The following is a 15,509-nucleotide window of genomic DNA, read 5'->3' as shown; positions in this document are numbered from 1 at the left end:
TGATTTGATTTATTATCCTCCCCTTCCTCTGAGGAGCATCCCCTGGAATACACACACACACACACTGCAGAGGTATTGTATCCATTGTGTCATGTGTCCAGGGTGTGGTGGCGTGTCTAGAGGAGCAGTTCAGTCCTATGGTGCAGGCTGAGTTCTCTGTGTTGGTGGATGTACTACACAGCCCTGAGCTGCTGTTCCCAGAGGCTGCCAGACTGCGCTGTGAGAGCGGGGCCTTCATGTCCAAGTGAGTGTGGCAGAGGTATAGATGCAGTCACTAACACTGATCAGACACACGATCACAAACATGATCTTTGGGCTGCATTTCTTGAGCGTTTACACCAGCGCCAAGTTTGCATTTGGCCATCCATTGTTCTTCTTTGTGTTTTACTTTCGACTTCTGACTTTTCATAAATGTTTCCCAAAAAAAGGGTTTTGTTTATTATTTTCTGTCCTCACAAACTTCCAGTCAAAGGTCACACGTCCGTTGGTGTGCTTAGATGACTTAAAGCCATGGTACTGATGTTTTGTTTGTACTCTTCCCTTGTCATTCAGACTGATCAAACACACCAAGAAGCTGATGGACAAGGAGGAAAAAGCTGTGCATTAAGATCCTGCAGACACTCCGAGAGATGCTGGACAAGAAGAAGGCCTTTGATGAGCCTGTGAGTACTGAACCAGACATGTCAAGGGTGTGATATGTACAGGGTGTTTCGGGATGTACAGGACATGATGACAAGGGTGTGTTACATACAGGGTGTTTAGGGATGTACAGGACATGATGACAATGGTGTGTTACATACAGGGTGTTTAGGGATGTACAGGACATGATGACAAGGGTGTGTTACATAGAGGGTGTTTAGGGATGTACAAGACAACAAAAGAGGAGGGTATATTACTGGAAACCTTCTAAGTTAATCAGTAAACTTAACCGAACTTTGGTAACTATCACATTTTTGGGGGGAATTTTTATAATATGACATCTAGGGGCCTTTTTGGGTATTTCAGATTGTCACAGGTGTTTGTAATTCTTTCGGTTCCCTACCCCTTCTTTGGGGTACTGAGCAAATGTTAGGTCTTGTGAGTGGAAACTTGAACATTGTGAGAATTTTTTGCAACTTCCGGCGTGCGTTTACAGTGAACACTGAGGCTTTGTACCCTTACAGTTTAAGACAGTAGCTAATAGGCTATTGTGGCTTTTGGAGCATAATGTAGGCCTACCAACTTAACCAATGGAGCAAATAGTTTTGTCTAAAAAGGATCACTTATTTTTTTCATTTTTCACTGCATAGGATTAGTATCCTCCCCTTCCCCTCTGAGGAGCCTCTGGAATGCACGCGCACACACACACACTGTACTGCAGAGGTATTGTATACATTGTGTCATGTGCCTAGAAGTGTGGTGGTGTGTCTAGAGCAAATCCCATAATATTTTCACGTGGAAATAGCTTTTATTTTCTGTGATATAGCCTACTTTAGCCTATATATGTGGTGTTCAATGCAGGCCACATTGCTTGAGGCACAAAAAAAATGTTTTTACATGATGAAGAACTTGACATTAAAACATTTGTTTTACTTATATTGTGTTTTGATGCATGAGAAACCACTTTACATAATAAAATGTTATTATTATTACCATACAGATAGTTAGACAATCTAGGCTACCCCTCTGGCTATAGGTTTTGAATATGAAAATAAACCCTCTAGCTATAGGTTTGAATATGAAAATAAACCAATTGGCTATAGGTTTGAATATGAAAATAAACCAATTGGCTATAGGTTTGAATATGAAAATAAACCAATTGGCTATAGGTTTGAATATGAAAATAAACCCTCTGGCTATAGGTTTGAATATGAAAATAAACCCTCTAGCTATAGGTTTGAATATGAAAATAAACCATCTAGCTATAGGTTTGAATATGAAAATAAACCCTCTGGCTATAGGTTTGAATATGAAAATAAACCAATTGGCTATAGGTTTGAATATGAAAATAAACCCTCTGGCTATAGGTTTGAATATGAAAATAAACCCTCTAGCTATAGGTTTGAATATGAAAATAAACCCTCTAGCTATAGGTTTGAATATGAAAATAAACCCTCTAGCTATAGGTTTGAATATGAAAATAAACCAATCTGGCTATAGGTTTGAATATGAAAATAAACCCTCTAGCTTTGAATATGAAAATAAACCCTCTGGTTTGAATATGAAAATAAACCCTCTAGCTATAGGTTTGAATATGAAAATAAACCCTCTAGCTATAGGTTTGAATATGAAAATAAACCCTCTAGCTATAGGTTTGAATATGAAAATAAACCCTCTGGCTATAGGTTTGAATATGAAAATAAACCAATTGGCTATAGGTTTGAATATGAAAATAAACCAATTGGCTATAGGTTTGAATATGAAAATAAACCCTCTAGCTATAGGTTTGAATATGAAAATAAACCCTCTGGCTATAGGTTTGAATATGAAAATAAACCAATTGGCTATAGGTTTGAATAAACCAATGAAAATAAACCAAGGTTTGGCTATAGGTTTGAATATGAAAATAAACCAATTGGCTATAGGTTTGAATATGAAAATAAACCAATTGCCTCTGGCTATAGGTTTGAATATGAAAATAAACCAGTCTCAGAAACCACACTGCCCCTTTAATTAAGATATAAGCTTTTACTTGACTGGCTTTTCAAAGACAGTTTGACATATGTGCTCTTGTAGGAGGCAGTAACTTCTCATTGCTGACCTATACTTATCTATGACTGGGCTAGTAAGTCGCTAACTAGCAAAGAATATCAACAAATGTGCAGACGCGAGGCTCTGCGCTCTGATCTGCTGCCAAGTGGCGCAGTGGTCTAATGCACTGCATCGCAGTACAAAAGGTGTCACTACAGACCCGGGTTAAATCACAACCGGCCATGATCGGGATTCCGATAGGGCGGCGCACAATTGGCCCAGCGTCATCGGCTTTTACGAGTAGGCCGTCACTGTAAATAAGAATTTGTTCTTAATAACTGATGGCCTAGTTAAATAAAGGTTAAAAAAATCTGAACTGATCTGAAAAGCGCATTCACTTGCAGTTGATGGAAGGTCCGCTCGTGGGCTACCCGCCAATAGAATTCAACTCCGTTGCGCTCAATCTTGCAAAGTTAGGTTTGTTTTGGTTTGTTGCATTGAAATGGGGCTGATATCATGTTCATTTTATCACAGAAAAAAACGTTGATCCATATAGTGCAAACTAATGGGGCGAACTCCGTGAAGTTCTGTCTCTTGCGTCTCTGCGCAGCATGGCATTTCTTCTGTGCAGCACTCCTGGAAGAAACATTATACTAAATACAGTATAAACCATCAACTTAGTGAATAACATTGGTGTTTTAATGAGTTTTAACATGAAATATCCTTTATTTTTACACACTTAGTCAAATAAATATGTAAACAAAAAAAGTAAAAACTGGTGGCAGTTGTGAAAAAAAGTAAATGGTTGAGTTGGAAGAGGTGCAGAGTTAATTGAAAATAGTGATTGTTGATTAGATGCTTTTTTCATTAGTTCATTAGTTTCTCCTGACCCATATGTCTATCCACTAGAAACTCCTGGACAATATGGTCACAGATATAGAAAATGAATACTATAGTGCCTTCAGAAAGTATTCATACCCCTTGAATTATTCCACATTTTACAGTTTGAATTCAACGTGGATTAAATTGATATCCCATGACATTGAAAACATGTTTTCACATTTTTTTGCAAATTTATTGAAAATGAAATACAGAAAAATATCTAGATTACATAGGTATTCACACCCCTGAGTCAATACATGTTACAATCACCTTTGGCAGCAATTACAGCAGTCTTTCTGGGTAAGTCTTAAGAGCTCTGCACACCTGGATTGTACAAAAGTGGCCCATTTATTGTTTTCAAAATTCTTCATGCTCTGTCAAATTGGTTATTGATCATTGCAAAACAACTATTTTCAGGTCTTGCCATAGATTTTCAAGCAGATTTAAGTCAAAACTCTAACTCGGCCACTCGAACATTCACTGTCTTCTTGGTAAGCAACTCCAGTGTTGATTTGGCCTTGTGTTTTAGGATATTGTCCTGCTGAGAGGGGAATTAGTCTCCCAGTGTGTGGTCGAACGCAAACTGAACTAGATTTTCCTCTAAGATTTTGCCTGTGCCTAGCTCCATTCCGTTTATTTTTAATCCTCTAAAACCTCTCATTTCTTAACGATTACAAGCGTACCCATAACATGATGCAGCCACCACTCTGCTTAATATGGAGAGTGGTACTCAGTAATATATTTTGGGGATTTTGCCCCAAACATAACACTTTGTATTCAAGACAAAAAGTGAATTGCTTTGCCACATTACTTTAGTGCTTTGTTACAAACAGGACACATGTTTTGGAAAATTTCAATTTTGTTCAGGCTTCCTTTTCACTCTGTCAATTAGGTTGACTAACTACAATGTTGTTGATCCATCCTCAGTTTTCTCCTATCACAGCTGTTAAACTATGTAACTGTTTTAAAGTGACCATTGGCCTCATGGTGAAATCCCTGTACTGTACATATAGGTAGGGTATGGTGACTAGGCAAAGGGATAGATAATGAATAGTATCAGCAACGTATGTGATGTATCAGAGGAGTTGGTGCAAAACGGGGTATATGCACATAGTCTGGGTAGCTATTTGGTTAACTGTTTAGCAGTCTTGTGGTAGAAGCTGTTCACGGTCCTGTTGGTTCCAGACTTGGTGCATCGGTACCACTTGCTGTGCGGTAGCAGAGAGAACAGTCTATGACTTAGGGGGGCTGGAGTCTTTGACAATTATTTTGGCCTTCCTCCGACAGCGCCTGGTATAGTGGTCCTGGATGGCAGGGATCTCACCCCCAGTGTACTGGGCTGTACGCACTACCCTCTGTAAACAATGTCAACGTCCTAGATACAAAATACTGTATACTGATACTTTCATGAATGGATGTATTGTCACAGACTTAGGTGTCACAGTAACGGCTTTGGTTGTGTGTTCATCTTTGAGTGTTGCAGTCGTTACCTTTTTTTAGAAGGATAAACCACTTCCCCAGTGTAGCAGCAATGTGAATATACCGTGTAGTATCAACCACACTATGTGGCTGCAGTTACAAGTGAAAGCAAATGAAGATGAAGATTGGTTGGTTCATATTGTACTGTCATGATGGACTGGGTGGGCTGCACTCAGATCAGTTGTTGCCCACGGTGCTGTAGGCTCTGTGTCTCGCGCTCTTTCTGTGTCTCGCGCTCTCTCTGTGTCTCGCGCTCTCTCTGTGTCTCGCACTCTCTCTGTGTCTCGCGCTCTCTCTGTGTCTCGCGCTCTCTCTGTGGTCCCTGAGCCCAGACTCCTCATCATCAGTAGTCTGTGGGCCTCTACATGCTTTTATATAAGGCAGGGTGGCACTCGAGGACAAGCTCACACTGAGGGAGAAAGGGTTGGAGAGATGGAGGGGGCAGGGGCAAATGCTGAACAAACAAATCAATACTGCAGTGAGCGTGGGTGCACCTTCTCTCTCTCTCTCTCTCTCTCTCTCTCCTCTCTCTCCTTTATCTCTCTCTCTCTCTCTCCTTTATCTCATCTCTCTCTCTCTCCACCATGGACCTGTGAATTGGGGAGGGAGGGTGGGAGTGATATGAGGGGAGGGTTGTTGGAAAACGAGACAAAGTTCCAGGGTTGGTGATCAACTCTGGAGGGTAAAGTGAAGCATGTGTGCTGCAGGTCTTAGTAGAGGAGGATAGGGAGATGAGACATTGAAGAGTTTACATACAGTAGAAGTAGCGCTGCCTTTTCAAGAATAGCACAAGTATTGAGATCATGTCCTGTTGCTAAATGTCAATCAGTATCATACTCAAATAGGTTGTACTCTGATATGATAGAATTCACAGGGTATATGATGCAGTCAATAGCACTGACATTTACATATTGTGCTAAAACATGTTGGTATGTTTTAAAAAGCCTAAGAATGATATGTGTTTGTGTGTCCTTTCACGTAGTCCGTGAGTGTTTGAATGTGTATTTGTCATTCTTTGTGTGTGTGTGTGTGTGTCATATCCCTGTTGCCCTGAGCGTGGAGCTGCTGTCTCACTCCACAGAAGTGAGCGAGGAAATAGAAAGAGCGAGAGAAAGAGAAAAGCGACAGCAGAGGTTGGTGGCTCCCCTGGGGCACAGTGAGTGGGAGGAGGAGAGAGAGAGAGAGAGAGAGCGAGAGAGAGGGAACGAGCAGGCGAGGGAGAACGAGTAAGAGGGGGAGGGAGCATGTGAGGAGCCATGTGAGCTGAGGGGAGAAAAGCGGGCCGCGGCTGCAGAGTGAGGGATTGGAGGAGAGTGGTGTCTGCTCAGTCCATGAGGAGACGGGGCAGGGGGTACACTTACGTAACCGCCTGCAGTGTCTGAGCCAGCGTCACGCGGACCGTCACGTTCCCACCCTCTCTCTCTCTCTCTCACTCGAACAAGTGTGAGCCTCTCCCTCCCTTGCTTTGTCTCTCTTTCTATCACAATGCCGTTTGCCTCAATTATTTCTCTCCTCTCTCTCTCTATCGCTCTCTCTTACTCTCTCTCTTACTCTCTCTCGCGCTCTCTCTCACACTCTCTCTCACACTCTCTCTCACACTCTCTCTCACACTCTCTCTCTCGCGCTCTCTCTCTCTCTCGCTCTCTCTCTCTCTCGCTCTCTCTCTCTCTCTCTCTCTATCTCTCTCTCTCGCTCTCTCTCTCTCTCTCTCTCTCGCTCTCTCTCTCTCGCTCTCTCTCTCTCGCGCTCTCTCTCGCGCTCTCTCTCTCTCTCTCTCTCTCTCTCTCTCTCTCGCACTCTCTCTCTCTCTCTCTCTCTCTCTCTCTCGCACTCTCTCTCTCTCTCTCTCGCACTCTCTCTCTCTCTCTCTCACTCTCTCTCGCACTCTCTCTCTCTCGCACTCTCTCTCTCTCGCACTCTCTCTCTCTCGCACTCTCTCTCTCTCGCACTCTCTCTCTCTCGCTCTCTCTCTCTCTCTCTCTCTCTCGCTCTCTCTCTCTCTCTCTCTCTCTCTCTTTCTCTCTCGTTCTCTCTCACTCTCTCTCGCTCTCTCTCTCTCTCTCTCTGGGTCTCTCTCTCTCTCTCTCTCTCTCTCTGGGTCTCTCTCGCTCTCTCTCTGGGTCGTGGCAGGGGCAGACAGTGAACTGACTGAGGGATCTGCAGTAGGCTAAGGAGGATTGCTGTTGCGTGGCATATTGGAGTGTAGTGATTTCTGTGTACGGGGATGAGTAGTAGCGACGATAATGCTATTGAATTATATCATGTAATTTTAGAAATAATTTACAGCCAGTCAATCAATTTAGTTTAAATGTTTTGTAGTCAGGTGAAACTGACAATTGGGATTTAGGATATTGCTGAAAATATTGTTCACAAAATGTGTACTGCAGTGCAGGAACTATATGATAGTACCGGTGCCTTACTCTTTAGATACCATTTTAACGATATCACAGTATCTAATCTGGGGCAGAAGTCATAACCAGGAAAACACCTGTCTGCTGTGCAATCTGGCTATTGGCAATAAACGTGAGACTACGGTTTTTAGGTTATGACAACCAGGACATTATCTCACGTTCCCCGTGTGTCTGTGTGCATGCACGTGTGTCCTGTGTGTGCGTAAACATGGCTCCTGTGTTTGTTGACAAAGGAAAGTAAAAAGCTTCTTATGTAATCTCTCTCACAACCTTCTCTCTCACAACCAACAATCTCTTTCCCTCCCTCTCTCACACTCCTCCTTTCCCTCCTGCTCTCTCTCCGTCACTCTTGGCAAGTTTCACACCAGCCGCCCTAGGCAAAGCAGCTTTACAGATTACCAGCCTCTCTCACCGCTAAGCTAGTCACACGCACACACACCCACACACACCACACGTACGCTGCCCCACGCTGGCTCAGCTCATCCTGTGGGGTTTTCCCAGTGTGAGAGAGTGGAATATGGCTTAGCTACATCCCTGCACTCATCCTCTCATCCTGTCATTCACATGCAGCCAACCAGGCCAGCGTGAGCTCAGCTCACTGATACCAGACAGGCCTTAACCCCTGACTGCCCCTAGTCTGTATCCAGACAATGTGTAAAATACACTTTAAAACTTGAAACTAGTCCTGAGGTCTCAAGTGTTCCATCATGAAACCTGCAGCCTAACATCAACTACATACTTATACCCACGCTACATATTTTTTATTGAAGTTTCTAGAGGCGATGGACTGAGATGTTTCTTTCAAGGGAGATCAGAGATGAGTGTTTGGGCTTTTGTGTCGGTTTGTTTTGTGTACTTGTGTGTTTAGGCTGCCGTCCTATTCCGCCTACTCTTCCTCTTCAATGCTTTATCTGTCATGTGAGTGGAGGTGTGTGGTCTTCATGGTGATGGACTAGCACGTGTTTACCTGTTTCCCCCGTTACTCAGCGGGCCTTATATGTACCCTCAGAGTAGGAGTGCTGATCTACAGTCGGATCAGGTTCATGTACTCCTATTTGTTAACCCTTTACCCTTGTGGGAATTGGCTTAGAGTGCCTTCAGAAAGTATTCACATCCCTGGACTTTTCACACATTTTGTTGTGTTACAGCCTGAATTTCAAATTGATTCAATTTAGTGTTTTTGTCACTGGCCTACACACAATACCCCATCATGTCAGTGGATTTGTTTATTTTTAGAATTATGAATTAAAATGTAAAAGCTGAGATGTCTTGAGTCATTAGGTATTCAACTCCTTTTGTTATGGCAAGCCTAAATAAGTTACATAATACGCTGTGTTTAACATCTCTGTCCCTCAGTTGAGGAGGTGAATTTCAAACACACAGACCAGGGAGGTTTTCCAATGCCTAACAATGAAGGGCAGCTATTGGTAGATGGGTAAAAATGACATTGAATATAACTTTCAGCTTGGTGAAGTTATTAATTACACTTTGGATAGTGCATCAATATACCAATTCACTACAAAGATACAGGCGTCCTTCCTAACTCCGTTGCGGGCGAGGAAGTAAACCACGTTTAGGGATTTCACCTTGAGGCCAATCAAATCAAATTGCATTCGTCACATGCGCCGAATACAACAGGTGTCGACCATAAAGTGAAATGCTTACTTACAAGCCCTTAACCAACAATGCAGTTTTAGGAAAAATACATGTTAAGTAAAAATAGATAAGTAAGAAATAAAAGTAACAAATAATTAAACAGCAGCAGTAAAATAACAATAGCGAGGCTATAAACAGGGGGTACCGGTAAAGAGTCAATGTGCGGGGGCACAGGTTAGTCGAGGTAATTGAGGTAATAGATGTAGGTAGAGTTAAAGTGACAATGCATCGATAATAAACAGAGAATAGCAGCAGCGTAAAGGGTGTGGGGCCAAAGCAAACAGTCTGGGTAGCCATTTGATTAGCTGTTCAGGAGTCTTATGGCTTGGGAGTTGAAGCTGTTGAGAAGGCTTTTGGACCTCGACTTGGCACTCCGGTACCGCTTGCCATGCGGTAGCAGAGAGAACAGTCTATGACTAGGGTGGTTGGAGTCTTTGACCATTTTTAGGGCCTTCCTCTGACACTGCTTGGTATAGAGGTCCTGGATGGCAGGAAGCTTGGCCCCAGTGATGTACTGGGGGCGTACGCACTACCCTCTGTAGTGCCTTGCGGTCAGCGGCTGATACCAGGCGGTGATGCAACCAGTCAGGATGGTGTCGATGGTCCACCTGTAGAACCTTTTGAGGATCTGAGGACCCATGCCAAATCTTTTCAGTCTCCTGAGGGGGAATAGGTTTTGTTGTGCCCTGTCTTTGTGTGCTTGGACCATGATAGTTTGTTGGTGATATGGACACTAAGGAACTTGAATCTCTCAACCTGCTCCACTTCAGCCCCATCTATGAGAATGGGGGCGTGCTTGGTCCTCCTTTTCCTGTAGTCCACAATCATCTTTGTCTTGATCACGTTGAGGGAAAGGTTGTTGTACTGGCACCACACGGCCATGTCTCTGACCTCCTCCCTATAGACTGGCTCGTCGTTGTCGGTGATCAGGCCTACCACTGTTGTCACCAGAAAATGTAATGATGGTGTTGGATTCGTGCCTGGCCATGCAATCATGAGTGAACAGGGAGTACAGGAGGGGATTGAGCACCCACCCCTGAGGGGCCCCTGTGTTGAGGATCAGCGTGGAGGATGTGTTGTTACCTACCCTTACCACTTGGGGGTGACCCGTCAGGAAGTCCAGTATCCAGTTGCAGAGGGAGGTGTTTAGTCCCAGGGTCCTTAGCTTAGTGATGAGCTTTGAAGGAACTATGGTGTATAACGCTGAGCTGTAGTCAATGAATAGCATTCTCACGTAGGTGTTCCTTTTGTCCAGGTGGGAAAGGGCATTGTGGAGTGCAATAGAGTGCGTCATCTGTGGTTCTGATGGTGAGTGCTACGGGTCGGTAGTCATTTAGGCAGGTTACCTTAGTGTTCTTGGGCACAAGAACAATGGTGGTCTGCTTAAAACATGTTGGTATTACAGACTCGGACAGGGAGAGTTTGAAAATGTCAGTGAAGACAATTGCCAGTTGGTCAGCGCATGCTCGGATTACACGTCCTGGTAATACCTCTGGCCCTGCAGCCTTGTGAATGTTGACCTGTTTAAAGGTCTTACTCACATCTGCTACGGAGAGCATGATCATACAATCATCCGGAACAGCTGATGCTCTCATGAATGTTTCAGTGATACAGTGCCTTGCGAAAGTATTCGGCCCCTTGAACTTTGCGACCTTTTGCCACATTTCAGGCTTCAAACATAAAGATATAAAACTGTATTTTTTGTGAAGAATCAACAAGTGGGACACAATCATGAAGTGGAACGACATTTATTGGATATTTCAAACTTTTTAACAAATCAAAAACTGAAAAATTGGGCGTGCAAAATTATTCAGCCCCTTTACTTTCAGTGCAGCAAACTCTCTCCAGAAGTTCAGTGAGGATCTCTGAATGATCCAATGTTGACCTAAATGACTAATGATGATAAATACAATCCACCTGTGTGTAATCAAGTCTCCGTATAAATGCACCTGCACTGTGATAGTCTCAGAGGTCCGTTAAAAGCGCAGAGAGCCTCATGAAGAACAAGGAACACACCAGGCAGGTCCGAGATACTGTTGTGAAGAAGTTTAAAGCCGGATTTGGATACAAAAAGATTTCCCAAGCTTTAAACATCCCAAGGAGCACTGTGCAAGCGATAATATTGAAATGGAAGGAGTATCAGACCACTGCAAATCTACCAAGACCTGGCCGTCCCTCTAAACTTTCAGCTCATACAAGGAGAAGACTGATCAGAGATGCAGCCAAGAGGCCCATGATCAAACTGGATGAACTGCAGAGATCTACAGCTGAGGTGGGAGACTCTGTCCATAGGACAACAATCAGTTGTATATTGCACAAATCTGGCCTTTATGGAAGAGTGGCAAGAAGAAAGCCCTTTCTTAAAGATATCCATAAAAAGTGTTGTTTAAAGTTTGCCACAAGCCACCTGGGAGACACACCAAACATGTGGAAGAAGGTGCTCTGGTCAGATGAAACCAAAATTGAACTTTTTGGCAACAATGCAAAACGTTATGTTTGGCGTAAAAGCAACACAGCTCATCACCCTGAACACACTATCCCCACTGTCAAACATGGTGCTGGCAGCATCATGGTTTGGGCCTGCTTTTCTTCAGCAGGGACAGGGAAGATGGTTAAAATTGATGGGAAGATGGATGGAGCCAAATACAGGACCATTCTGGAAGAAAACCTGATGGAGTCTGCAAAAGACCTGAGACTGGGACGGAGATTTGTCTTCCAACAAGACAATGATCCAAAACATAAAGCAAAATCTACAATGGAATGGTTCAAAATAATCATATCCAGGTGTTAGAATGGCCAAGTCAAAGTCCAGACCTGAATATGAGCTGAAAGTCCAAGCTGTATTAATTATATACTAAATAATATACCTGTGAAATTAGTTTTGATTTAGAACGGACCATTATCATACACCTGTCAGGACAGGAGCAGGGGAAAATACATGTCCTCTTTGCACTTAAACAGCGAATGGAAGATGCTTTTACTGTGGTTTATTTTCATGCCAGCCAGGTAGGCTATACACCTGCTGTAAATAGAAGCAATGTGCTTAATATTAGGAAAGTTGAGAAATAAATATAGTAGGCCTAGCCGATAGAAAGCTGATGGGATCCTCCTATTTTATAAAGGCCACCACTCTGTTTTCTCGCGCAATTGCACAGCCTATAGAAATGTTGAGCAACATGAGCTCATGGGCTCTCATGAAGTGTTTGATTAGATTTTCCATTACATTTGCATTGATATTAGAGTGATTAGAGGGACAATAGAGTGCTGAGTACCAGACAGTTAGCAAGTTTGGTAGGCTACTAATGACCATCAGCAGCATCAGAGCTTAGAGAAGCCTGATGCTCTGATTAAACGGTCACCTGGAATTTGACTACGGTCATGACTTATTATTTGGTGGTAATACGGTCACCGTAACAACCCCAAGCATGTGATTTATTTTTATATCAATAGATGTGTTTCATGAGAGGCAAACAAGCCTTGCTGCTTGGTGTCCTGCCATATGACCTCTGGACATCCTACAGTCTTCCTGACAAAAACAGACCGCTGTGCCAGGAACCCATCTAACAATGTTAGCAAATCACATGCGCCACTTCCAAAGAGAACCCGCCGGCAAAGGGTCAGGCATTGGAGGATTTCTTGTTTATGTGCTCATCCTGCTATTTGTCTTCTATTTGCCTGAAAATCACCAGTTTCTATCACATGCAGCTGTTAAGTTGTTTTGCTACTGCACCTCTTTACAGGGAAAGCATTTAAAACGGAGCAAGAGGAGCATGGCAATGGGGTTTAAGGAAAAGTGTGTGTGTGTGTGTGTGTGTGTGTGTGTGTGTGTGTGTGGTGGGGTTGTTTACCAGAAAATGGCGGGGGTGAGAGCGGGGGCGAGTCGTCTGCCATGTGTAGGGAGTGGAGGAGCGCTGTAGGACTGCAGCTATTGAACGAGGTGCAGGTAGGGTACACTGAGGGAGAGCGAGACGGAAAGAAAGAGGTAACAGCTGCTATAGCATTGCTGTAGTGTTCATGCTTAGATGACATGAAGAGATTTTAGGTGCGTCGATTTTTCTCCCATGTAATCATTTTCCCTTCCTTTAAAAAGAAGCGTCTCACAACTAGGTGATGCTCTCTCTTGTGTCTGTCTGGGTTTGGGCTGAGAGAGTGGCTGTTAATTCTTTCACTGCCCAGAAAATAACAGACATATGAAATGTTTTTAACTCTTATTTTACCAGAAAAGTTGACTGAGAACACATTCTCAGCAACAACCTGGGGAATAGTTACAGGGAGAGGAATGAGCCAGTTGTAAGATGGGGATGGTTAGGTGGTCATGATGCTATGAGGGCCAGATTGGGAATTTAGCCAGTACACCAAGGGTTAACACCCCTACTCTTACAATAAGTTCCATGGGATCTTTAGTGACCACAGGACACCAGGGCAATGTCCCCAATCACTGCCCTGGGATATTTTTAAGACCAGAGGAAAGGTGCCCCCACTGGCGCTCAACACCACTTCAAGCAGTATCTGGTCTCCCATCCAGGGACCAACCAGAAGCCACCCTACTTAGCTTCAGAAGCAAGCCAGCAGTGGGATGCAGGGTGGTATGCTGCTGGTTAATGTGATAGATCAGTGATAGATCACATTCATCTTACCAATTTCATATGCATGTACGTATAGGTCTACAGTAAGTTGAATTGGATTTTAGTTTTTTAAACTTCCTCTGATCTAAGACTTAAGACATCGAGCATGGGAGATAATGCTCTGTCGAACATTCTCTGTCGCGACTCTGATCTGCTTTTCTTTCAGTGTTTTTCATGGTTTGTATCCCTGCTTCTTCCCGTTTCCTCTCTCTCCCCTCCAGTGCTCTTTCCCTCCATCGCTCTCTCTCCCTCCCTCCCTCCAGTCCTCTCTCTCTCTTCCCTCCCTCCCTAAGCCCTCTCTCGCTCTCTCTCCCTCCTAAGTATCTCTCTCCTCTCTCTCTCCTCCATCGCTCTCTCTCCTCGCTCTCTCCCTCTCCTCTCCTCGCTCTCTCTCCCTCTCCCTCCCCTCCCTCCTCTCCCTCGCTCCCTCTCTCTCTCTCTCCCTCCTCCCCCCTCTCTCTCTCTCCCTCTCTCTCTCTCCCTCGCACTCCCTCTCTCCCTCGCGCTCTCTCTCTCTCTCTTTTTTAAACTTCCACTCCCTCCCATCCCTAGCAACTCTGCTGCTTTTAGTCTGTTTTATGGTTGTATTGTGTTGGTAGCTCTCTCTCTCTCTGCTCTCCCTCTCTCTTCCCCTCTCCCTAAAATATCTCTCCCTCGCTCTATCTCCCTCGCTCTCTCTCCCTCGCTTCTCTCTCCCTCGCTCTCTCTCTCTCCCTCGCTCTCCCTCTCTCTCTCCTCTCTCAGCTCTCTCTCTCCCTCGCTCACTCTCTCTCCCTCGCTCACTCTCTCTCACCTCTCCTCCTGGCTCTCTCTCTCCCTCGCTCTCTCTCTCCCTCGCTCTCTCTCCTCCCTCGCTCTCCCCTCCTGGCTCTCTCTCTCCCCCTGGCTCTCTCCCCCTCCCTGGCTCTCTCTCCCCCTCCCTGGCTCTCTCTCTCCCTCTCTCTCCCTCGCGCTCTCTCTCTCCCTCTCTCGCTCCTCTCTCCCTCCCTCTCTCGCTCTCCTCTCTCCCTCCATCTCCCTCCTCGCTCTCTCTCTCCCTCGTCTCTCTCCCTCCCTCGCTCTCCCTCTCTCTCCCTCCCTCGTTCTCTCTCTCCTCGCTCATTTCGCTCGCTCTCTCTCCCTCCATCTCTCTCTCGTCGCACGAGTCTCCTCTCTCTCGCTCTCTCTCTCCCTCTGCTTTCTCTCTCTCTCCCATCTCTCGCCTCTCTCTCCCTCCATCGTCTCTCTCTCCTCCCTCTCGCTCCCTTCTCCCTCGCATCTCTCTCTCATCCCTCCCTCGCTCTCCATCCCTCTCTCATCCTCTCTCCAGCTCTCTCCTCTCTGCTCATATCTCTCTCTCCATCCCTCCCTCCATCCCTCCCTCCAAATCTCTCCCTCTCCCTCGCTCTCTCTCTCTCTCCCTCCCTCCCTCCATCCCTCGCTCTCATCTCTCTCTCTCTCTCTCTCTCTCTCTCTCTCTCTCTCTCTCCCTTCTCTCTCTCTCCCTCTCTCGCTCTCTCTCTCCCGCTCTCTCTCCCGCTCTCTCCGCTCTCTCTCCCTCCATCGCTCTCTCTCTCTCTCCCTCCCTCCCTCCGTCCCTCTCTCTCTCCTCCTTTCTCCCTCCCTAGCTCTCTCTCTCTCTCCCTCTCCCTCTCCTCCCTCTCCTCTCTCTCCCTCTCTCCTCTCTCTCTCCCTCGCGCTCTCTCCTCTCTCTCCCTCTCTCCTCTCTCTCTCGCGCTCACTCTCTCTCCCTCGCGCTCTCACTCTCTCTCTCCCTCGCTCCTCTCTCTCCCTCGCGCTCACTCTC

At 45.1% G+C, this 15,509-nt stretch overlaps 1 protein-coding gene across 1 annotated transcript in view; it reads left to right on the top strand.

The window, feature by feature from the left end:
- The first annotated feature begins 597 nt into the window (after positions 1 to 597).
- LOC121846621 (inositol 1,4,5-trisphosphate receptor type 2-like) overlaps positions 598 to 15,509 on the top strand; it is a 35,397-nt gene continuing 20,485 nt past the window's right edge. Inside the window, exon 1 of the mRNA XM_042322756.1 lies at positions 598 to 662. Coding sequence (XP_042178690.1) covers positions 630 to 662 — 33 coding nt within the window. The 5' untranslated portion in view covers positions 598 to 629. The remainder of the gene's footprint in view (positions 663 to 15,509) is intronic.

This window comes from Oncorhynchus tshawytscha, linkage group LG06, assembly GCF_018296145.1.
Source record: "Oncorhynchus tshawytscha isolate Ot180627B linkage group LG06, Otsh_v2.0, whole genome shotgun sequence".
NCBI lineage: Eukaryota > Metazoa > Chordata > Actinopteri > Salmoniformes > Salmonidae > Oncorhynchus > Oncorhynchus tshawytscha.
Note: the sequence above shows the minus strand (reverse complement) of the source record. Positions and strands in the feature narration are given on the sequence as shown.